This window comes from Mauremys mutica, chromosome 4 (genome assembly GCF_020497125.1).
Source record: "Mauremys mutica isolate MM-2020 ecotype Southern chromosome 4, ASM2049712v1, whole genome shotgun sequence".
NCBI classification, from domain to species: Eukaryota; Metazoa; Chordata; order Testudines; family Geoemydidae; genus Mauremys; species Mauremys mutica.
Window position 1 is genome coordinate 41,770,789 of NC_059075.1, and position 24,824 is coordinate 41,795,612.

At 47.1% G+C, this 24,824-nt stretch overlaps 1 protein-coding gene across 11 annotated transcripts in view; it reads right to left on the reverse strand.

The window, feature by feature from the left end:
- Window positions 1-24,824, reverse strand: part of ESRRB (estrogen related receptor beta) — a 177,853-nt gene that overhangs the window by 26,739 nt on the left and 126,290 nt on the right. For 9 of the 11 annotated variants that reach the window (XM_045012603.1, XM_045012601.1, XM_045012602.1 and 6 more), the window contains 2 exons: window positions 19,286-19,402; window positions 160-270 (listed from right to left, as the gene is read on the reverse strand). In XM_045012603.1, coding sequence (XP_044868538.1) covers window positions 160-270; window positions 19,286-19,402 — 228 coding nt within the window. Of the gene's footprint in view, window positions 1-159; window positions 271-4,654; window positions 4,765-5,062; window positions 5,303-19,285; window positions 19,403-24,824 lie in introns of those variants that run through there. The other 2 variants (XM_045012609.1, XM_045012610.1) reach the window with 2 other exon arrangements.

Here is a 24,824-nt window from a genome sequence, read left to right on the forward strand (position 1 = left end):
ACACTACACTCATTGGAAAAAATGAATATCTGACAATGGTGGTTTGTAATGGAAACAGAAGGGGAAAGCCACCACACAACATTATTTGTGCATCCATGGCACCAATAGAAAAAGAAGCTGTGCTGGCCTTAAGGAACACAATAGGAAGCTTGTACATACATGGCTTTTTGGCTGGAGGAGGGATCTGTAAGCTCAGATAAGTACTGCTCTCAGAGTCCAGTCTTCTCTTGTACTTCTGGCGTCCTCCGCGGACTCGATCAAGACGAACCCCTGCGGGTAAGAGAGGAAAGAAACTCATGGTCCCCTACAAGTGTCATAGTGAATCCTGGAATTTCACTGCTATAGCTTTGTAAGAGAGGAGGCCTGGATATTCTTCCTTACCCAGCAGAACTTCCCTGACCAGGCCACCTGGCCTGTCCACTGAATCCAGGACAGCTGTCCCAACAATGCCAGCTGGGCAGCCTCCTGCTCTGACAACATCACTGGGATAGTTACCTCTTCTGAAAACATTAAAGAAGACAAAACCCAGCCCACCTCAACTCTTGAATCATTGTCTGTTTGGCAGATAAATTGAGGGCTTCAGATTTCAGTGCCCTCTGGATGATCATGTTTTTAAAAAGGAAGTCTCAGAAATGTCAGTCGAACCTGTGCTTATGAAAAAAACCCTTTAGATTGTTCTTAAAAATGGAAAGTTAAATGTTCTGTGACCTTTCACTGTCTATATTTGAGGAAAGCTGCCCATAACAAATAGATTATGAAATATGAATAGAACCAAGATCTGTCGAGCAAGGCAACCCATAATGAAAGTAGAGCTAAATATAAACAGAAACAAGACGTTGCAACCTCTACCACAGTGTGGCAATGATAAAACTGAACTAGAGAGACAGCGAAGATTTGTAGCAACAATGCCTCAAATACAATGAGTTAAACAGCAAACAAAGCATCAAATACAACACCGAAATCACTATACCTATACAAATAGCAACAGCAGGATCAAGCATCGATACAAGAATAGCAGCTGAACTTCTACATCAGTACTAGACTTGAGCGAATAGTGGAAAAATAAGACCATGAACAGTTGTCCAAATTATTAAATACATTCCTTTCTTGTTGGAGCCTTGGTCCTTTGTGTTCAATTTCTATGAAATTGGGAGAATTGAATTTTACATGGACAAACAGCCATTGAAAGTCAATTGTGAGTATACATGGAATTTGAATTTAAAATTTGCAAATGCAAGTATTGACACCTGTAATATTTGTGTGCTGATTTAATCCAGAGTACAGAAACAACACCCTGTGACTTATCTGACCAATCATAATAAGCAACAAATATTTGGTGATCAATCCAGACAGTAAAAAATAAAAATGTTCAAAATGCATTCGTCTATCACTTTCTCAACACATACCTTTGAGGAAACTGCAGTCTGCCCACAGATATTTTACAGCAGAAAGAGACTTAATCTGACAAGTAAATTATTCATTTCAGACCAGCACTTTGTTCACTAACCAATGCCGTTACACTAACACTGGAGGAACTATATGAAATCAGTACCAGAAGCAATGATACCCCTAACCAATACGAGCAGTCATACCCTGCTACTAACCCTACCATCACTTACTATGGATGTCTGTATGCATCAGTACCAATACTATTAACAGTACAAATACACCGACACCAGCAAACTCCAATAAAATTCTCCTACAGCAAGGGTCGGCAACCTTTCAGAAGTGCTGTGCCAAGTCTTTATTTATTCACTCTAATTTAAGGTTTCGTGTGCCAGTAATACATTTTAACGTTTTTAGAAGGTCTCTTTCTGTAAGTCTATAATATATAACTAAACTATTGTTGTATGTAAAGTAAATAAGGTTTTTAAAATGTTTAAGAAGCGTCATTTAAAATTACATTAAAATGCAGAGCCCCCTGGACCGGTGGCCAGGACCCAGGCAGTGTGAGTGCCACTGAAAATCAACTCGTGTGCCGCCTTCGGCACGCCTGCCATAGGTTGCCTACCCCTGTCCTACAGCAACATGTATAGGGCTACCAATGGTCGTTGGCAAAGCCCAACATCAGGGTCCAGGTGAGGGCTATGGTGTAGTTTTTAAGTTACAGGCCGGAGTAGCGAGTGACGGAGAGCCACCCTGCCACACAGTGACACCTGTGGTACTGATATAGGAGCATAGTTCTTGGTGAGGGTTCTGTTGACAATGGTGCTGTTAGTGCTGCATGGCAGGGGTGCTTAGTTCTCGGTATTGCTATTGGTGCTGGTGTTTGTATGCATATTAAGGCCCCTGGGGCTGCACAAGGAGCTTCCTCTTCACGAAGCACAGCTCTCCAGTGCTGCTTCTTGCACATGAGCATGGGCATGCGTAGATAGGTAGATTGAACAGATTGATTCCCCTGGTGTGCCATCCCCACTCCAGGAGCCATCGTTGTAGGGGGAGGAGCCATAGACCCCCCTTCTCTCTGTCTAGCCTTGCTCCCTTTCAGAGTCCTACTCCCGTGTGGAGAGAAGCAGAAACGACCAGTTCTTAAAATCCCCAGAGCAAAGGAATTGCTATTGTGAGTTGCCCTTGCATAGCCCAGCATGCAGGAAAGAGAGGGGAAGAGCATGCGAGGCGGATGTCAGGGGGAAGAGGGAACATGGCTGAGTTAGGCTGTGCTACACTTGGTTCTCCACTGACCTGGGACCTTGCCCTAGCAGTATAAGTTAAAGCTGCCCCCCTGCAGGTGAGGATGGGCTGCTAAGAATCAGGATGAGATTAGCTCCGTGTCAGCCCCTCTGCACCAGGTCCAGCACAATGGAGAATCAAGCCCTAAAACTATAGTTTAAGCCATCAGTCTGGGCACCGGAACTATTAATTTGAATTGAGATATTAGGCCTCACTCTCCGCTGCCTTCCCCTTCATATTGTCATTTATATGAGTGCAGAAGGCGCAAACGCAATCACTCTGAGTTAGCAGCGTTTTACACCCAATTTGCACTGATGATGTCTGAGCTGTGCCTGGATATAGCGGGGAATGGTGGCTGAATAGAGCAGGGTAAAAGGCTGATCTTCAGCCACCTGGCCCCAGCAGAAGTTAGAACCACACAGGGCTTATTCTAACTTCCACTACTGATGTAAGGGCCAATGCCTGTAGATGCACAGATATGGTACGTCTCTGCTCCACCACACCCCTCCTGCCCACATCAGTCCCCACGAATGCCCCGATACACCTCTTCCCTCCTCGTGCATGGAATGCTGGAGCTGACTGATGTGGGAGTGGCAGAGCTTTCAACCAGCAGAGAGTTCACTGATGTTACTCTCTTTTAAGGCCACTCTGTGTCGCTTACATGGTGCAAACTTATTTGGCACAAAAGAGGCTTTAATGGACTGGCGAATCTTACCCAAAATGCAAGGCAGGAGCCAATCAGCCCCAATGAGTTCAGATAGTATCTTTTCCTGTGAGTAAAGTCAGGGTATTCATGGGCTCAGGTACCAGGGATGAGCGGGGGGGAGGGGAGACTAGATGGCTAGACAGACAGATATGTCTGAAGAAAGCCCAGGAAGTGAAATACTGAGTGAGTTTGCTGCAACTGGCACATTTTCTAAGCTTAGGGTGATCAGATGTCTCAATTTTATAGGGACAGTCCCAATATTTGGGGCTTTTTCTTATATAGGCTCCTATTACCTCCCCACCCCGTCCTGATTTTTCATACTTGCTATCTGGTCACCCTTTCTAAGCTGGTCACTGATCCAATGAAGGGACCCACTGAACTCACAGAAAATCAATGGGACCTGGCTCCCACATCACAGGGGCACCTTGGAAAATTTTACCCATTGTGTTTCTTATTTCCCTTCTCAGCACCGGGGAGCCTGGCTGGATGGCTCCTCCTCTGGACGTCCCTTCAAGTTCCAGGGAGAGAAGAGAAAAAGAAAGCAGCAGAATTTGAAGCCTAGGGAGACCCAGGAAGAATGGTCGACCTGTGTGAATACAAATCCGGAGTCCTGTATTAGCCAGGAGACCCCAAGACTGGCTTCTATCCTGTGACTTCTCCATTGAGATAAATGTGTTTGGATTTCAAAAGACGCCAACCCCATGAGGCCTCCACCACATGCTGCGCTGAATGAGCAGCGCCTCAAGTCAGTCAGTGAGAAAATATTCCTCCCCAGGAAGTGTTGAGTCAGCAGCAGAACGGGGAAAAGGCTGTGAAAGTGACAAACATCACGAATATGACTGAGTTGCCTGGCCCAAGCAGGGCTTTCTGAATGAACACAGCTTCCCATTCCCCCTCACTAGAGGCTCGCAGCTCCTGTTTCTTCTATGTGCTGATGGGCAGATATGATATTAGAGGGTGGAATCACCTATCCGCTTAGTAGAGGAAGCTGGGAACCAATCTGCAATTCCCCAGAGTGCACTCTCTGCACATTTTGATGAAGCAAAAGGAAAAAAAACCCGTGGAGGGAGTCACTTTACTTTTACCAAGGAGACATGCAGAGAGGCGCATCGTCCTCAGCATTTGGCTGGTGGAATGGCTGCACAGGTTGCAGAGGTATTAGGGATCCTCAATCAGATTATAGGGACACAAAGGACTTAAGTGCATTAAAAGAGATAAGAGACAGAGACAAGGAGATTTACTCTCCATCCCTCCTTCCCTGGCTGAGTGGATACAGACCTGCTCCTCCAAGGACTTTGGCTTGTTAATTTTGAACGAGACTGTATTTTCCTCCTGTTCCCCATCCAGTGTGACACTCCTTGAGGCAAACGCTTTAAATAAGGTCACAACCATTGTTCTGCCTCAGCAGCAGCAGCATTAGCCTTAAAGAGACAGTGCGTGGACTGACCCACATGCGAAACATCTCATCCATTTTCCAGTTGCTAATCTGAGCCAGTTGTAGGTGTGACAAGCAACTAAATGCATTTCAATCCATTTGTTACGTGTCTTATTATTGATCCTGGGTATAGCATGCAAGATACTTGAGAGATAAGTAACAAGAGAAGTACTCTGCCCTGAAGAGCTTACAGTCTTAACAGTACCATACAGACACAGAGAAGGAGCTCAGCTGATAACAAGCACGCTTACTTTTCTCTTGCACTTTTCACTTCCCTGGGTTTTGTTACTTTTCTGTTTGGTTTGTCTGTTGTCTGATTTTGTTATTGCCTCTTATGAGGAAGCGGGGTGGGAAGAAAAGCGTTAAAATGGGTTTCCAAGAGAGATGTGAAAAAGAGTGGAAGTGTGGTGGGTGGGGTGAGAGAAGCAGTACCAGGCCCGGAGCAGCACAGAGAGGTGGCATCAAGTCCAAAGCCGGATGAGTGCGGCTAGAGGCAGTGCCAGGCCCAGAGCAGCACGGGAGAAAGAAGATGAGATAAGAATGGGAGAAGGAGACAAATTGTGAGGCGTGAGAATAACAAGGAGGGTAAAGGGAGCAAACAGAGATGAGATCAGAGGCACACACGAGCCAGGACACCAGGCTGTGCAGGGCCTGGAAACACAGATGGATGTCAATCTGAAATCACATGGTGGTTAAATACTCTGCTTAACTCCTTTGAGGTTGAATTGCAGGGTGACACATGGTATGAAAATACTTTGTGGGAGGCAACCAGGCCTTTAGCGGACACACCTATGCATGATTTGCTGCCTTCAACCCATCCCAGGATGGGAGCAATGGAAACTTGTTACCCTCCAGCCTTTCCAACTCATTTCACACATGGGCCACCACAGTCCAGTTCCTAGTAGGACAGGTGTATGCGTCACAAAATCACCACCAGTACCTGGCACTCGCTGGCCCCCACGTTGACAGCTTCAGCAGAGAGGCACAGACAGAGACCGAATTACTTCCTCACACCTAAAGGGAGTCCCTCCACATCAGGTGTGAGGCACATTGGCATGGGAAAGTTTGAGGGAAGCCCGGTTTTCTATTCCAGTTTTAGGGCAGAGGCTCCTTCTGACATGGACGCTTTCTGTGCTGAAAATGCAAACAATTCCACAGATCTACTTGTGCTGTAACAAAGGGAGTGATACATTCCAGTCCTGTCACCTCTGAGTAGAACACCTGTGTTAGCCCAGACACGTATACGAGACTCCCTTCTGACCACTGTCTGCCATGTTGCTCTGGCTCTCTTTGATGTGAGGTGTATGTTATTAGTTCCCCTGCCTGCCCTATCCCAAAGGGGGTCCCAGGATAAAGGAAGGTAGAGGCCCTGGACTTGTGTGTTTGCCTGGTCCTTTTCAACCCATCATTCTGCCCTGGTTAGGGCTGTCAGTTTTCTAACCATCCTGTTGGTGCCACTCGTGTTCCAGGAGCTCATGTGAAGGGGTCTGTGCCAGTGCCAAGCCTCTGCAGTGCAAGAGCCAATCTGCTGATCTGTTCAAGCTCCCTGTAATTCTCTGCTGTGCCCCCTCAGAGAGACATCTGCCTGAGGAGTTCGGGATCAGATGTCACCTCGCTGACTTGATAACATCAGGCTTTGGGGTTTTTTTCTTAATGGAAGTAAAATAATTCCAGCGTTTTTTTAAAAGCTGGACCCACGCCTAGTCTGTCGGAAGTAAAAATAGCCGAGTGTGCAGAGGCAGCAGCACAGGAAATCAGGTTTAGTTTCTCTTTTATATTCTGGGGACTAAAGATATTCTTAATAGCTCTGTGAAGCTGAGCCCTGGCCAGTGGGAAATGCAGCCTAGGCCCAATATCAGCTGTCACGTCGAATTACTAGCCTCACATCACTTTCGATAGACTCCTATCACATGCTCCTGAACTGATAGTAACAGAGGGATCTATCCCAGCCCGAAGGGCTCACAGCAGAGTTTTCCCAAGTGGCTCTGATTGGTACCCAGACTGAAAAGAACATAATTAAATGGAGCACTAAGAGGAATGCATAGGCCAGGGAGTGATGCCCTAGTGTTTGCACCACCAGCATGGCTGTGCCCTGGATACAGAGGCCAGAACCTGCTTTCACAGGCTAACTGGAATCAGGTACAGCTTCTACTCCAGTGCACCACTACCACTGGTATTCGTACAATGCCATAGCTGTGTGCTACACTCTGCAGGAAGATAAGTGAGAGGTCCCTGTCCCGAGAAGCTTGCAGTCTAAATTAGAGAAAGCGCCAGAAACACATGATCCCAGACAACGGAGGCTGCAGGGAATGTAGTCTGGCAGTGGTAAGCTGAAGGGAAGGGGAAGAGCTCGCGGGGAAGCGTTGTTCTCAAGGTATAATGCTGTGATTTTTCTTCTACCGTTTGCTGTGTGTTTTGCCTTTAACCACAGGGAAAAGTGACTGGGATGTGTCGAGGTGCAGAGTGCTGACAGTAGGAAATTGGCAAAGAAGGATATTATAATTAGACTTGACACAACAGTAAAAAAATGTACTGCCAAGAAAAACCCTCCATTGGCCCATGGGGAGGTGGATGGGATGGGATCTAACAAGGTTCTGCTAGCTCTGTCCTCTATGATTCTAAGGCTCCAGGTGTAGAAGGCACCACGGAAAAAAGTTCTAGACATTGATACACACTATGGCTAGCTTCTTGGCTGTATTAGGGCAACTTTGCACAGCTGCCTTACCCAGTCCCTGGAGGATCTTCCTAGTGTATGGCTGGTACAGCCCTTCCCATCAATGATTCCCTGCTGGCATGGCCTCTTCAGGGCCAAAGGCAGCTAGCATAGCCTAGAGCAGATTTCAGACTGCGGAGGGACACCTGGTTGTTGCAAATCAGCAAAGACTGGGGTGGTCTAGGGCCGTCTTTGCAACCCTCCCTGAGCAGGTTTGCATCTCCCAGACCACAAACCAGCATCTGACCTTATCTTTTGATTAGCTGAGTGGCATATGCAATGAGATCGCAAAGGAATTTTTGACATATTTTGATTCAACAGATTTCCTCTCCTTCCCCTGTTTGCACCCTCTTCCTCACGCAATCATGTGGCAACAAATAAATAAATGAATCAAACAATCTCTTCCCCACCAACCACCCGTGAAACAGAAATACGACAAACAGTCCGAGCTCTAAATGATTGTCTCATTGAGCAGTTTTCCTCTGCCCCTGGCTTCTGTCATCTCCTCTCTGTACCTCTCTCCATACAGGCTGTTTCCATTTCTTGTTATGCCATCAGTCTAATGTAGGGTGAAATCCTGCCTTCGCTGGCAAGAGCCATGCTGGAATGTGCCTGGTGCAGGGGTACCATCCAAGTATCAGCTCCAAGAGCCATAGCATTTGCCAGATCAGAGCAGGTACCAGCCACACTGCAGGGTGGGTTGTATTTCACTGTTCCTGTGAATACGTCAGTTGTGTCACCTGCCAGCGGGGTAGGAATTCTCTGCTCCTGCCCAGGTGTGCTGGGGACAGGCTGCCTGGACTCAGGGAGGTTGCACCAGCATAACAGAGCTCATTTTGGCACTCTGTATTTACTGGTCACCAGCCACCAAAATCAAGTTAGAGGCAGGTTGGTGAGTGAAAGTTTCCTTTGTAAAGTAATATAGAGTGACTAGACTGCACTGACTATGACAGGGCACTGCAGGCAGTGAAGGGTCTTGGAGGGTGAGCTTGGCCCAGTCCCATCATGCTGAAAGAGCAGTTGGTGCCCTACAATAGTTTTCTTTCCATGTTTTTGTTCAAATGTCAATAGCAGCACTCTGCGTGGTGCACGTTTAGGCCAAATGCTGCACGCTTAGGGCAGCAATACATGGAAAGGTGCACAGGTACACTCACTATCACATGCCTAGGAGCAACACCACATGACACTGCGAGCCTAGGAGGCGACACTACATGACATAAGCACATAATCTCCTGTGCATCATTGCCCTGGGACATGCAGTATCAAGTATAACCAGGCACCTTGTGGCGTCATCTTATACCTCCTCCACTGATGACAGTTTCGGCTGTATAGTTGTCAGCTTCTCACCCAGCCACCTCTGTGGCTTATTCCTTGCTGCCCCTTATGCATGCGTGCTCTCTCTCTCTGTGTGTGTATATATATATACACACACACACACACATACATATATGTGTGTGTGTGTGTGTGTGTGTAAATATATCCATGCCTATACAATCTGTATTTGATTGTAACCCTCTCCCCTTACCCTTTGTACAGCATCTGCATTCTTCGATTGTAAGCACATCGGGTTAGGGAGTCTTTCCAGGTTTTTCACAGCACCTAGCACAAGAGAGCCCTGATCATGGCTGGAACCTCTCTGTGCTCCTGTGCTATAAACGCTAATCATAAAGTGTGGGGTTCTGCTAGATAACGCATGCCTCAGGGCAACACCATGGAGGAAAGCAATGCATGCCTCAGGCAAGGAGGTAATAGCACACAGCTCAGGTACATTGAGAGGAACGACACTAAAGATCAAGGATAATTTTCTCAGCCGGGTCCAAATGATTTAGGAGCCTAAGTCAAATTTTCAAAAGTGACTTTGGCCCAGATTCTTAAAGTACTTAGTGATGGCTCCACTCAGCATTGCACTGCCTAACCTCGAGGTGGAATTTTCAGCCTTGAGCTAGGTGCCCAGGCTCCCCATACAATTCCTGGGGAGAGTTAGGTGCCTAAGGAAGGGCTTTTCAGAAGTCAGCCACCTGAGTGGGAGCTGCCTAAGCTAGCCAGGAGTAAAATGCCAAGGCGAGCGGGTGGGGAAAAGAGAGAAGTTTAGGACCCTAAAGTGGCTGAGCTGGTGTGCCTGGCTGATAGGCCTCCTGCCTCTTGGGATCCCCAGCTGCAAGGCCCCCCTCCTGAAGGAAAGTACCTACGCCAAGTCAGCAGCTTAGGTATCCCATACTGTACCAGCTGAAAATATCTCTCGCTTTCTCTCTCTCCTGCTCACACTCAATACCTTTCTCGTGCTCGCCCTGCATTTGCCTGTACCCCCAGCTGCCCCTGGCCTGCCTCAGGCCCTCCTGATGTGGTGGCTGGCAGGTGACAGGTGTTAGGCATGCTCTGTACATGCCCATGGGATCAGATCTTGCTGGCAAGATAGGCATTCTCCTGAGTTTGAGAATCTAGGTATGGGGCCCCTGGGGCTTTGGCTTGAGCTAAGGCTCCAAGCAGCTCGTTAGCCACTGGGATGGATTTGGCATTTAGGCAAATGTTGACTGGTGGAAACTTAGGTGCCTGGGGACTTAGATGCCTACGGGTTTGGCAGCAGCTTTGAAAATGTCAGTGGCAACTAATGGTGGACTTAGGCACTGAAGTATCTTTAAGGATCTGGGCCTTAGGCTGCCAAGTGTCTGTCACTTTTGAAAATGGGACCTAATAGGCCCTTTTGAAAATTTTATCCAAGTGCCTTTAACTGGCTCAGAAGAGCAGGTATCTAGCATAATTCCACCCCTGCTTGGAGCACAGTCTTGCTTTCATAAAAGGGTTTTAGTTGGCTAACAACATGTAGCCATATGGGTCTGGACATCTCTGCAGAGCTGGGACCTTCACCAGCATGTCAGATGTCTCCTTTCCCAATGTCCATTTTGTGGAAGTGCTGAATAGAATCCTGATGTGGGAAGAGCAGATGGAGGAGGGGGTGGGGATGGGAGTCAGATCTATTAAGCTCTCCAAAGGCCCCTAAAATAAATGCCATTTGCGGAGTGCCTGGTGCAGACATGAGGCTCTTTTTCTGAAACAAGAGCTATATATCACTAATGGAAGCACGACACCAGGTTTGCTGGTGCAATGGTCCAATCCACTATGGCAGCAGACTAGATACCAAACTAGACAGCTCAATGACCCACACAGAGTAGGGGAAACTGGACCAGGTAACCTAATAGTCTGTTCAGGAATGCCAAGAGGCAGGTGATTGGACTAACTAGGCCAATGGTCTGATCTGTTATGGTAGGAAGCTGACATACCAGACCAGATGGACCAATGGTGTGGCTCCAGTATATAAATTCTATATTCCTACAATGGTAGGTAGTCAGGGTGTGGGTGACACAGACATCAAAGTGTTACTGCCCACGGCTCCTGCTCTAAAGGGCATGGAGTTTGTCTGTCTGTTTTTAAGCACAGGGGTATTTTAGAGAGAGAAAAACTGTTTATCATTCTTTTTCTTCATTTGGATGCTTAGAAAAGTGATATTTCTGGCACGGGTTAGAGGCAGAATACTCTATAAATACAAAACCATTAAATCCCATGCAGCAGCAACCTGATCGGGGCTGCCTTTTAATTTCCTGACATGAGCTGGCCACTAACCCAATTACCCAGAATTCCCTGAGGAGTCCTCATCCTTCCCAGGAAGCACCGAGACAGCTCAAGCATATTGCATGGATTCCAGCTGAGCTTTCACTGAAATCAAATATCATTTAGGAAACACATGGTCTGAAAACAAGGATGGGAGCAGGAGGTGGAGGAGGGAGGTTTCTGGAAACACTTTGCTCTACTGAGAGATTCTGAAACTTAAACAGAAAGAGACACCCCAGATTCAGTTACTCTGCTTAAAGTGAGCTCTACTGTTTATCCAGCTTTCTGGGGCTTTGTGCAGGATGAACCCAGGGTTATTAAATGGAAGTGGATTGAGATCACTGATGCCTGCCATCTCCTGTTTAGTTACAGGACCACCATATTCTATTCACATCATGAGAGATGTGGGTTGGCCACGGATGAGAAGTGAGTTCATTTCTGTTACAAACACTGGGGGGCACCTGCCATTCCATGCAGGTGGTTGGGGCGGGAACACCAAAATGGAGGCTAAACCTGAGTAAAGTGCCATTGTCTACAGGACTTCACAGCTCACAGACTGGGTTCACAGAAAGGCGGTCAGGTTGCAAGGGACAGTTGTTTGGGGTGAGAGATGAGTTTGATTTCCCTGTCTGTGGAATCTCAGATCTCATCACTGTGAATGGCTTGCCAATTACAGAACCAGTTTCTCCTCCCTTGGTTTTCACACCTCAGCTGCTAGAACAGGGCCTCATCCTCCCTGATTGATCTAACCTCGTTATCTCTAGCTTGCTTCTTGCTTGCATATATAAACCTGCCCCTGGAAATTTCCACCACTTGCATCTGAAGAAGTGGGTATTCACCCACGAAAGCTCATGCTGCAAAACGTCTGTTAGTCTATAAGGTGCCACAGGATTCTTTGCTGCTTCTACAGAACCAGACTAACACGGCTACCCCTCTGATACTCATCACTAGAAGTGAACAGTGACCACTTCCCAAATACACTGACATGCAGAGGCTTGGAGAGCAAAAAGATCGAGTTGGTATGAGGTTGGAAGGTGCTAGGACTGAGACCATCCCATGGCAGTTGGAAATGTGTTGGGACGGTACACAGTTAACAGAAAGAATAGTTGGGTCAATTCTGTGGTATGTTTACTTCCCATTCATATTTTATTTCATTAACTGGCCCCACAATGGTGGTACTCAGGTACTCTGGTGATGAATGCACCAGAAAGAGATTAGATTAGGCAGATAGGAGTCCAAGAGCTAGTGAGATTTGCAACAGAAAGAATTTGGATGCACTGTGGAATTTTAACATATTTTCTGTCATGTCCTTTGGAAATGCATGAGTGTGACAAGTAGCAAAAGGTAGCAAAGGAAAGGCTCATTCTGGAATCTCAATACCTGGGATTTCTGTACCATGGAAGTTCCAGTTCTTGGGAGAATGGAATCTGTAGAGAGGAAAATAAATCATATCCCATTTCTGCCAAGTCTTTTTTTTTTTTTTTTTTTTTTTTTTATAATTGGAGATATACCAATCTCCTAGAACTGGAAGGGACCTTGAAAGGTCATCTAGTCCAGCCCCTGCCTTCACTAGCAGGACCAATTTTTTTCCCCAGATCCCTAAGTGGCCTCCTCAAGGATTGAACTCACAACCCTGGGTTTAACAGGCCAATGCTCAAACCACTGAGCTATCCCTCCCCCCCAGATTTTTGCCCCTGATCCCTAAATGGCCCCCTCAAGGATTGAACTCACAATCCTGGGTTTAGCAGGCCAATGCTCAAACCACTGAGCTATCCCTCCCCCTATCCCTCCCCAAGTCAAAGTGTCTTGTGGGAGTCTCTTCTGCTCCTGAAGGCCCAGCCTCTTCTTTCCTCTATGAAAAGAACCTTCTTTGCATTTGTTGGTCTCACCACATCCCATCTCACAAAGAAACACAAGTTGCACAGTCATTGGGGGAGTCCTCAGAATCCTGATACTTTCCTGCACCAATAGCATTGCAAGAAGAACACTTCTCTTCCCAGACATTCTAAGTATGGAGAATCTTTACAAGGCAACAGCACTTTCCCTAGGATGGAAGTTCCCATTCCTGCCTTTATTATTCTAGTTCTTATGGGTAAAATGCTGGAAAATCTGGGAGACTAAAGTTGTTGTCTGCTTTGTGCAATAACTGAACACTCCTTTGCCTGAGGGGGAAGTTTCCCTCATACTACACCTGCCAGGTGAGACAGCACACAGGCTCCTGCAGTGGCCATGGAGTCACCAGATCAGAAGGGGTATCTGACAAACCTCATCTTTGTACCAAACTGCAGTTTCCCAGAGTACCAGGTTTAGTTTGAACAGATTTCAGATCCTTTTATGGAATCATTTTTCCTGAACTAGCATCTTCAGAAGCTGCCCCTCCGGAGTAACTTACACTCAGTCCTTTACAAGCAGTGGTTTTAGGTATCAGAGGGGTAGCCGTGTTAGTCTGGTTCTGTAGAAGCAGCAAAGAATCCTGTGGCACCTTATAGACTAACAGACGTTTTGCAGCATGAGCTTTCGTGGGTGAATACCCACTTCTTCGGATGCAAGTGGTTTTAGCAAATTTGAGGCTGGCGAAATGTGTGTAATTAACATCTGTGGAGAGCACAGTGCCTCTGTTTATCCACAGAATAATGGGTACAGCATGAGCAGTGTTAGTGCTAATCCCCACCCGTGGTCTTCTGGGACCATCTCTAGAGTGAGAGGGGCTCCTGGCTCCATAGCCCAAACAACATCTGGCTTCTTTGCTGAGAGTGCCTGTGTAGGAGCCAGTTAGTACCAGCTGTAATGACAGTTTTTACCAGTCCATGAGGAACTGGATGGAGGCCACTAGCTTATTTCAAAGACGTGCTCCCAATCCTTACAGCAAGTGGGCACTCAAAAGGGATGAGTCTCAGCACACTGCTTTCAGGGAGCAGGAGATGGCTAAGTCTTAGCAACATAAAACACATTCTTACTGCTTCCCTTGAGAAAGAAAACAGCAAGAATGCAAGAGGTGCCCTCCATTGCCGGCCAGCCAGCAAAGCATGGCAGGATTATTAGAGGGCTGTGCACCTTTGGTGACCCCTCCTCTTTCCCCCACCCCACCCATGTGCTTTGTGAGGGGATCTGCACTCCTGACTTCAGAGCATTTTTCCCTTCAGAGTTGCTCTGGCTCCTATTAGATGTGTGAAATGCTGCTGCAGAAATGCAGTGGAGCTAAAAGCAGCATCGAGGGAGCAGGCACTGAAAGGACGGGGCCTTTGGAAGATTAAAGAGTTTCTCTTTCAAAGCGAAAAGTGACTGACTGGGCTGAGCCTTGGTAGCCTGCCAGGAGTGTGCCAAGCTGCAATGGGAATAAGAGGCACCAACACAGAACTGTGAGCAGTGGCAGCCACCTGCCGTTTACGCAGCTTCATGAACAAGGCAAGGATTCCCTGCGGGGAAAGGTCTCAGCAGGATATCACAAAGGGCTGAATGCCCACACAAGGAGGAAGGAAAGGCTTGTGTCAGAGAACTCCTAGGGCCACTCTGCTCAAAAAGCTGCCTGTGAGCTCACTTAGTGTGGGGCTGGAGGGGGTCTTTGTTGTGTCTTCAATACTTCTGGCAACATCTAGCTCCTCTCCTTCTTCGCTTTGCTCACTTGTCTGTGGTGAGGCTTCCAGTGATCCCAGAAAACAGGCCTCCTCCCACTCCCTTTCCCCTCAACAAGGGATTTTCCCAGGGGGAACTTAACATCCAGCTGCTTCTCACTGGCCATACATCATCCCCCTTCCCATGTCTCGTAGCTGCTCACGCTATTTATGTTTAAACAAAAGATTGGCACCCTCTTCTCCTGTTAGCTCCTTCAGGGAAAACTGACACCACAGTCATTTCCATAGCAATACCCTATGAGGTAACAAACATAGGATTATGACCTCAGTGCAGTATCAGAAAGATGGAGAAGTTGGGCTGGGAGACCTTATCCAATCAGCTTCCATCTGGAACCAATCCTCCTTTCTCTGAACCCATTTACATGAACATTGTCTGAAATTACATCCCTCTCCTCCACTTTTAGACAAAGAAACTGTGAGCATGACTGAAAAACTATTAGAAAAGAAAAACACAACAGCTGACTGAGGGATGAGTAGCAAAGGCTTATTCTCCTCATAGCTGATACGGCACAGACAGGGATTAGAAGAATCACATCTGCAGCACTCCAGAGATCCACAAATCCATGATCAGAAGGTAGCAAAGTATAAGCACTTAGGGCAAGACTGTGTTGTAACCACTGCCTGTGTTGGAGTGGGATAAGGAGGAGCTACGTTCCAGTGATTGTGTGTCTGAGACAGACAATGCTAGTGGGGGCGCACAGTCCTGAACATCCCCCCTCTTTTGCAAGAGCAGCATATGCTCTCCCTTTACAGGCCCAGTTCCACTGTCCTGTATGTGGGGTACACAGGAACCTGTACCAGTTTGCTCTAGATTCCCCAGTCTTTGCACAGTAGGAACACATGGACCAGGATTGTGCCCGGCTCTGCACAGGGGTGCAGGATGGAGATGGTGAACGGTTCTCAACCACTGTCCCCTGATGTCATTCAGGTAGGGACACCGAACAGTACGGCACAAGTAGCACAGATTTCCCAGGTTACATGCCTTTCTCTAGAGGCACCAGCTCTGGCAGTTAGGTCGAATTTTAGGTCCACACAGTCTTGGCTTCTCTACTGAGACTGCCAACAAGGGGGTCAATTAGTACTAACTGGGGTAAGCTCTAGATGGAAAGAGAGTGAGATTCACAGGCAAGAAAGCCATAAAAAGCAAATGCTTTAGGTACAGGAGCCAGATGTGCTCTGCACAGAGAGCTTTCTGCACCATGTTCTGCTCAGGTTGTATTCTCCCTAGCAAGTCTCCCATGCTCTGCCGCATCACGCTGGGAGAACTTGAGATGTCAATGCTCTGGTGCCTGTGCAACTCCCTGGTTGCAGCCCATTGATCAGGGCTCTCTTAAAGGAAGTGGCCTGGGGATAGCTGAGAAACCTATTGATCTCTCATTCGACTCCCTTCCTGCCTGTTTCTCATTCACTTTCTGCCATAACAAACCCGCACTGCTGTGTTCATCCCAGAGATAGTCTTGCTGGGTCTTAAAGGGGCACAGTCATATCAATGCATCCTACTGGATCATTCCATCTTCACCTGATGCAGGGGGGAGCATGTGTATTCCTGCTCATGCCCACACATGCCAACTGCAGTCTGAGCCTGCTCCCATGGAAATCATGGATCCCAACAGGAGCAGGCTCAGAATTATTACCAGCTTTCTTCATGTCACCTCTACATATTGTCCCCAGACATCCCCTCTGGCTTACCCCAAGTGCCAAGCAGGCAGGAAGGTATAAATATGTAATACAATTAATTAAAAATAATATTTTCCCCCTCTATAGTACCTGCTGCTCAAAGATCTGAAAGCACCTGAAGTAAATATTAACCAATGCAGTCTCCCAACCCTCTTGTGTGGATGGTCAGTGTCTTTAAACTGAACCAAATAACTGGCCCAAGGCCATCAGAGAATAGAACCAGGGTCCTGACTATCTGCAGTCTCTAGTGTCCACTGCATTTCCTGGCAGCTGAGGGGAAGAAATGTGTTAACAGTCTTTTGAAAGGGGTAAACCCCAAGAAGAGAGAGGGGAGTTACTTGGTGTGATATAAGGGAGTGGGGAGAACTAGCAATAATTAGATGAAATCATTAAAATGAAGGAAACTTAACATGAGTATCTAGATACACTTCTTCACAGTGAGCTCTTCAAGAAATCAGAGCAATCTCTCCAGGGAAACCCTGCCACTTGGGACCTGAAAAACTAGACCAGACAAAGCACTAGAAAATGTACAGAAGGAAACAGTCCTGCACTGGCTGGGAGATGGAGTGGATGATCTAATAGAATCACGGAAATCAGAGATGGGAAAGACCAATGAACCTTTTATAATCTAAATCCTCTGTCAATTCTGCACTTTTGAGCAGAAAGTCAAACAATTATGGATTTCCTCTTTCCAGAAACTCCTGACTCTGTGGAGACCACATACCATAAAACCATTTTTCTCCCTTTTTGGATTTTGCTTTTAAAATGTGTATTGATTGAATTCTATATAATAATACACTGCATTTTCACAGGACTTTACATAAGTTAACTAATCAACCCACAGAATCCCCCTGCAAACCAGGTCAGTATGATCCTTATTTTACAGATGGGGAAACTGAGGAACTGAGTGGAAAAGCATGCCTTAACTCTCCCAGCAAGTCTGTCTCAAAACCAGGAGTAGAAACCAGGAATCCTGGATACCAGATCTGTTTTCAGATCACTCAACCAGTCTCCTCCTCCCTGGTGTAGATTATTATATGCACATATATTATATTACTGTTGAGCTACCTTTATATTACGTATCTAAAATATTACAGGTCCAGTCATAGATCCACTGACATCAGTAGCAAAACTCCCATTGATTTTAATGATGCAGTGGCAGTCCCTATAAGAACAACAGTAAGGAACTCTGCCACTAAAGCTGTTTGCTATTATAAGACATGACAGCAAATAAGTGTCAATAACATGAAATAGCACAAGAGGATACTTCATTCTCTGCAATACTAAATGCAGAGGACCAGGTATCAAGGGGGTCAACCCCTACCCCAAAAGTAGGTGCATCCCTCTTAGAAACAGACTGATGTATCCTTCAGACTCCATCCCCTTCTAAGGCAAGGCCATGGAGAGCCAGACAGTACACTGGTCACACCCTCACAAAGTCAGTCACTGGAGAGCTATGGTAGGAAGACATTACACATCCATCAAAGAACAGGCAAGGGTTTAAAATCTAATCTACATTCCTAACAGCACTGGCTGCCATCAGCCTGCCTCCCAAGAGATGAGCAGCAGCACCCCACAGCAAAGCAACACACCCTCCTGGCAAGAGCTTACAATTCATCACTGGCTCATAAGATGGCGTGGCTGGAAGTGAGCAGTGTGAAGTGCTGGCATCCTTGGCTCAAGCGTGCTGGACCTGCACAGATAACTGCCGGCTGCTGTTCACTGGGGTTAGGCTGAAGCCGCTGTGCTTTGCCAGGTACAGCAATGCAGAGAGTTATAAGCAGTGCATCTCCTCCCCTCCTCTCCCAGAGGGAACTTGGGGAAATGAAGCTTTAAAGTCAATCCATAAGAATGTGTTTAATTGCCACTGAATTCCCAGTGGCTCACCTTGAACAGACAAGGATGAGGGGAAAGAGCACCACAAGAAAGGAGCTGAGTGCTGCTCAGAGAACACTGCGCAGATCAATAGGCTGAGAGAGAAGAGACAGGCTGAGCATGTGGGGCAGAGGGACCCACCTGTTAAGGGACAAAGGTCTCTTCCCCACCACTTTCTCAAAGCGTCCCCTCAGGATGGAATAACTGTCAGACCCTCCCTGCACTCTGACAGGTCTTCATGCCAACTGTACCCTCTCCTAGAAACAACCCAACCTGTTCATTATTAACAGCAATTATTCCCTCTTCCCTCCAGTTGTACAGGTACTAGTACAGTTACTCAGCCGAGTCACCAGGGGAGGGAGGGGTATGCCCCCATCTGGGGTTCCTTTAGAAGGGGAACGTACGCTATCATGGGTCAGGTTCTCACTGATTGTCAGATTTGCAGCTCCATACAAAATATAACATAAGGACCCTGCCCCTTTGGAGACCTGGTCTACATTGGGGGGGGGGAGGCTGTGTCGATCTAAGTTACGCAACTTCAGCTACATGAATAACATAGCTGAAGTTGATGTACTTAGATTTACTTACCACGGTGTCTTCACTGTGGCAGGTCAACTGCTGACGCTCCCCCGTCAACTCTGCCTGCGCCTCTCACTCTGGTGGAGTACCAGAGTGAACAGGAGAGCACTTGGCGGTCCATTTATTGCGTCTTCACTAGAAACAATATATCGACCCCTGCTGGATCGATCGCTCCTGAGGTAAGCGTAGACATGCCCTGAAACAAGCCCTCAAAGAACCACATCTTCCCACTTAGCCGAAACAGATCGTTGTCCTTCCTGAGTTCTTTGTAATGGCTGCACCTTGGGAAAGCCAGGGAGGCCCCCGTGCAGTCAGTCTGGAAGCTGCTACGAGGCCTGGCCCAGCTCAGAGGCAGTGAGAGGTCCCGAGTCCCTGGTACCCGCTTCTCTTACCTTCTTTCAGCATCCCCACTTTGAGGCATTTCATGAAGCGACAGGCCTGACAGGACTTGCGCCTCCGTTTCGTGATCTCACACTCATTGGTGGCTGGGCAGCTGTATTCAATGTTCCCTGCAATCAAACACAGAGACGGTCACTCAAGAGGCCTTGTTCCCTCTAACAGCAGGATTCACTATCATGGCCAGAGTACAATACCTCCTGCCTGCACTGGGTAATACCCTTTATGCCCCCTGCACCACCCACATGCGTGCTGTCCATTCAGTCATTCACACACTAGGGGACTGTGACTGGTTGATGACAACTCCCATCTGTGAAAATGTTTGGGGTAACCACACAGGCTGGGCTCCTTTGTTAGAAAAGCAAAATGAAAACATTAAATAAAAAGCCATACTTGCAGGTGGAATTAGAGGAGAAGCCCAGCTGGGGGGTGCTGGGCCTTCAGCCATGTAGCGTCTCTGAGATGCATGGCTTACCAGTCTAATCAACGCACCTGGCGTTATGATTGGCACATATCCCTTACTATTATAACGTGTCCCCAGGAGCCCAACCCATGGGGAGTGTTCCATTTGCTGCCCTAGTCTCAGCCTTTCCTGTGATCATAGACTATCAGGGTTGGAAGGGACCTCAGGAGCTCATCTAGTCCAACTCCCTGCTCATTGTGATGATTGTGTTTCCCTTGAGGCTTTGGGACTCTTACTGATCTTTCCTACCTTTTGGTTCTGGGGAGCAGGGAGCTGGAGAAGGGACTTTTTCCTTCACTGTCTCACACACTCTGACTCTAAGGGCTTATGATCTGGCACATTACAACGGGATAGCAGGGGCAGGGAAGTGCTCGGTCTGGGGCAGGACATTCCTGTGGAATACTCCGGGTTTGGTTAAGGGAAGGATAATGCAAACCTTTCTGGTTTCACTTGATGTGCCACTGATGCCCTCTGATCTTGTCTTTGAATTTATTTGGAGTTCAAATGAACCCCAAACACAAAGTCAAATACATCCAAAAATACTGATTTTTTTCCCTGGTTTTGGTCAAAATCACAAGGAGAAACATTTCCAATGGTTTCCCATGGAAACTATAAACTGAATGCAGATCTCCTGAAACTTGGCTGCTGGACTTGGCAAAAGGTGCATGGCCCCCAGCAAACCTGGCCAGAGAGTCTGGTTTCTTAATGAAAACAGAATCTGGTTTTGTTATAAACAGGGACCTCTCCTGAGGACTCTGCTCCAAAGAGGGATGGAGGCTTCCTACTGCATTTAAGGGATATTGACCCCATCAGTTCCTACCTCTAGCCCCTGAGCTCAGCACACAGAGCCCCCATGTTTCCAGATGCACCTCTCACTGTCTTCTTTTAGGTCACCTCCCCGTCCAGCTGCCAGAGTCTGGTTCACCACTTGCCAGGCTCAAGGGCAAAGAAAGCATCCCAAATTTATTTCTGGCCACATGGCACACTATCATGAAGCAAGAACACAACCTCAGATGCGGATACAATGACCTGACATGAGGATGTCAATGTCGTAATGCCAGGTCACAGCATCGCGGAACAATTTTTTTAACCCTACTGTTAAAGACAGTAACAAACGGGCTGTCTCACCTCCTGCCAAACATTCTTCAGAAGATACTTCTGGACAGGATTGTTCAGTATAAGGGCTGAAGAGAGGGGGGGAGGAAATCTAAGCTTGGTAGTGATACATCAACAGCAATAATGTATTTAAGGAAGGCAGGCAGCTTTGCGTCAGGACTCCCAGGTTCTATACTCAGTTTTGTGAGGGAAGTTTGTTCTGGTGGGCTAGGGTGGAAATTGAGATTTAGGACTCCTGGGTTCCATTGGTAGCCCTGGGAAGAAGTACTCATTTACTGTTAGAGCAGAGGGGAGAGGGAGTCAGGACTCCTGGATTCTATAACCACATCAGGGAGGGAGAGTTTGATTTAGTGGGGTTGGAGCAGAAGTGTGGGAGTTAGGACTCCTGGGTTCTGTTTCTGGTTTTGCAGTGGACTTGAGTGATCTTCGACAAGTCCCTTCACTCCTCTGTATAATGGGGATGCTCTAATAGCCACCTATTGCATGGGGTGGGGTGAGGAGTGAAGTTTAGTTAAATCAACCCCATGTAAAGCCCATTGAAAATCTGCGTTGAAGTGGGCTAAAAATGGGCAGAGAAGGGAAATTCAAACTGAAGGATTCACCAGCTGTTTATCTCACAATGTTATGTGGGAGAATTTCAGCCCCATACTGGTGACATGGGGCCAGGAGCACTGTAAGCCCCAAAGGCACAAAGACTTGATGTCTGCATGCAGTATGAAGAGCTTTTACCTTCAGATTCTTGTCTTGTAAGCCCTGCACCCTGACAGTGATCTCCAGCATCTCCAGAGTTAAATTCTCAGCCATCGCCCGTCTGCGTGCTCACAGCACTGCCATCACACAGTTGGATCTGAGACACAGACGCTGTGCGGAAGCGGAGAGAGCTGCACAAGCCACTTCCATTCAGTCTATACCTCAGCATTGTACAGCACCTGAATTTCAATAGTCAGCTAAGTATCAAATCTCTGAAAGCTGGAAATTGAGATTCAGGCTTGGTCCCAAGATAATAAATGAACTCCCACTTCTTTTCCTGTACATCCAGTAAGCCACAGACCAGAGAGTGCAGAGTCACTGTCCTCAGGGCTGCACAGCCACTGTGTCCCACATGTGAGGAGATGGAACAGTAACACCCCAAAGGAGAAGAATGTGGCAGATTCATAGAATCATAGAATATTAGGGTTGGAAGGGACCTCAGGAGGTCATCTAGTCCAACTGCCTGCTCAAAGCAGGACCAATCCCCATTCTTGCAGGGAGTTTTCTGTCTTCCTGCTTCCAAGCCTCTCTTTCACAAGCAAAACCCCAGCCCTCCCAAATGAGGCCCCACCTCCTGCTAAGAGGCCCACAGCACCATAGTGTTATGGGATTTCAGCAGTCACCTCATGAGGCAGCAACACTGCACTATGCTGCTATGATATCTGTGCGCCCTTACATCAAAACTTTGCATCAGTGGATGGCCAGGGCTCATCACATTGCAGCTCAAGGTCATCACAGATAGATTAAGGCAAAGGTTCCACTGCTTCACATCACCCCCAATTTGAGGAGCCAATTGTCATATAAGAAACTGGGACTGTTCCATGAAGATATCCCGAGAAAGCTCTGACACTGTCAGACAGAGTCTGTACTAGTCTGTAAATGTACAGTATGTATGCAAGAGCCAGTGGCTCCCCACAGTCAGTACAACAGCCACCGCAGAGCGAAAGGAGGGTGCTCATCTCTCAGACCGACCCTTCAGGATGGAAATGCAGTAGTCTCTTGCATAGCGGATCCTTCATTTCCTGGCTTCTCTTTTAATTCTATCCATGCTTCTGTGCCCTTTTCTTCCCTGCCGCACACCTTGCGTTGTCATTTACACCAGTGCAAAGTATTAAGCCAGGACAGCATTTTATATCCACTTTGTACAGGTGCAAGCATGCAAGCCAATGGAGAATCAGACTCATGCCAGTTCACCTCAGTGTAAAACTCCATTTACTTCTGTGGAATTACACCAGATGTCACTTGGCCCAAATGTGTTCTCTGCTGTAAACAGGACAAAGTGCAGGGAAGATACCTTTGCCTAAAATGGCTCTTCATTTTGGGGGGAAGTGAGGAGGACACCACAGAGGAGAGAAAGATGCAGTCAGTGTTAGCCAAGCAAAACTCATCCAAGAAAAGCTACTGTCTTCAAAACTTTAGCGAAGTTCTTGGACTTTTTTTTTTCCTCTCAATTTCTTTTATGGGTCCTGCGGCCGGCTGCCAGCACAGCTGAGCTGCTCACGCTGGCTTGTAATTTCTGTAAGTGCCCTGTGATAAAGTGATGAGATTAACTCATCGGAATTCCGGCAGCCTCCCGCTGGCTGGCGGTCACGCTGCCAGCTCAGTCACCACAGACTGGGCGCTCTGGGGAAGAAAGGCTAAAAGAACTCAATTCTCTGTGACAGCCAGCGGAGGAGGCTGTGCGTGTCAATGAGCAGCTGCAGGGGTGCGTGTTTGTTCCTGCATGTGAGTCTGTATCTGCATGTGTTTGAATTTGTGGTGAGTGTGTGCGCCCCGTGTGTGTTTAATATTATATGAGCCAGAAGGGAAGAGTAGAAGATGGGTTAACCTAAGCTCCCAAGAAACTGTGTTCTGAACAGTCTCTCATTACAGGGGCTTTCCTCTCTTTAGAACTGTAATTACCTCTGATCCAAACAGACCTGCACATTATTTACATCAGAAATTACTTATGAAAACTAAAAGGCAGGAGACGCAGTGTTGTTTAGTGATTAGAGCAGGACTCTTTGGTTCAGTTCCTGGCTCTGCCATAGACTCGCTAGGGTGGCATGATGCCACTCCTCGGTCCCCTACAGCATGGGAAGTGGGAAGCAGGATTTCCCATCAGGATTGGTCTCACGTCCATTTCGGATCACGCTTGTTCTTCCTTTATTCCGTTTCTCATAACATTAGAGAAGTTTCCTCTCATTTTTTTTCTTTAATCAGAAATAGCTTCAAAATGGCCTAAATATAAGAAATTACTTAAGCAGACAAATTATTTTGTTCAATCAAAGAGCAACACGTCATATGCAGAATACTGCATCTACACTTTAGCAGTTCTGCATGATCAGGACTGCACAAAGCCATACAGGCTACACTCCCAGATTTCCCAAAATTTGGACAGTTCAGTGGGAAGAAAACTGTACTATTCAACAAGTAACTAAGTCAGATGACACTGTCATTCCAGTTTCCATCAGTGTTTTACTTAGTTACTTTTTATCTCGGGTTCCAGTTTGGTTCCTGAACTTGTTCACTTGGATCATAGAATATCAGGGTTGAAAGGGACCTCAGGAGGTCATCTAGTCCAACCCCCTGCTCAAAGCAGGACCAATCAAGGTTGTCCACCACAAAAAGAACCTGGAAATGATACAGCAGCACTCTGTACCAGTAAAGCTCTCATTCAGCAGTGAGCTCTTCCCAGTAACTCACTCAGATTTACATTAATGCTGATACTATGTGTAAGCAGGGCCGCCCTGGGCGGGGGGAGAATGGGGCAATTTGTCCCAGGCCCCGGGCCCCACAGGGGCCCCCACGAGAATATACTATTCTATAGTTTTGCAACTTTTTTTTAATGGAAGGGGCCCCCGAAATTGCTTTGCCCCAGGCCCCCTGAATCCTCTGGGCGGCCCTGTGTGTAAGTGACAGTTTGCAGAGTTGATTCCACGTTAACCCACTGCTTTTACACACACATCATTTACAGATACATTCCTTGTTTGGATTGAAACCTTATATTCTGCTCCCAGCCCAAGTGCAAATATTTTGTGAAAATATGAGGGAAATCCCTTCAGCCCTATTCAGGTGAGATGATTGTTTCTGTGTCTGGGGGGAATATACGCTGTGACTATGATTTTCAAAAATAGGAGCCTGAAATTAGGCTCCAAAATTCATATTTTTGTAACCTCTTTTTCAAAACTGGTGAGCACCTTACAGCTCCCAGCTGCCATTTATTT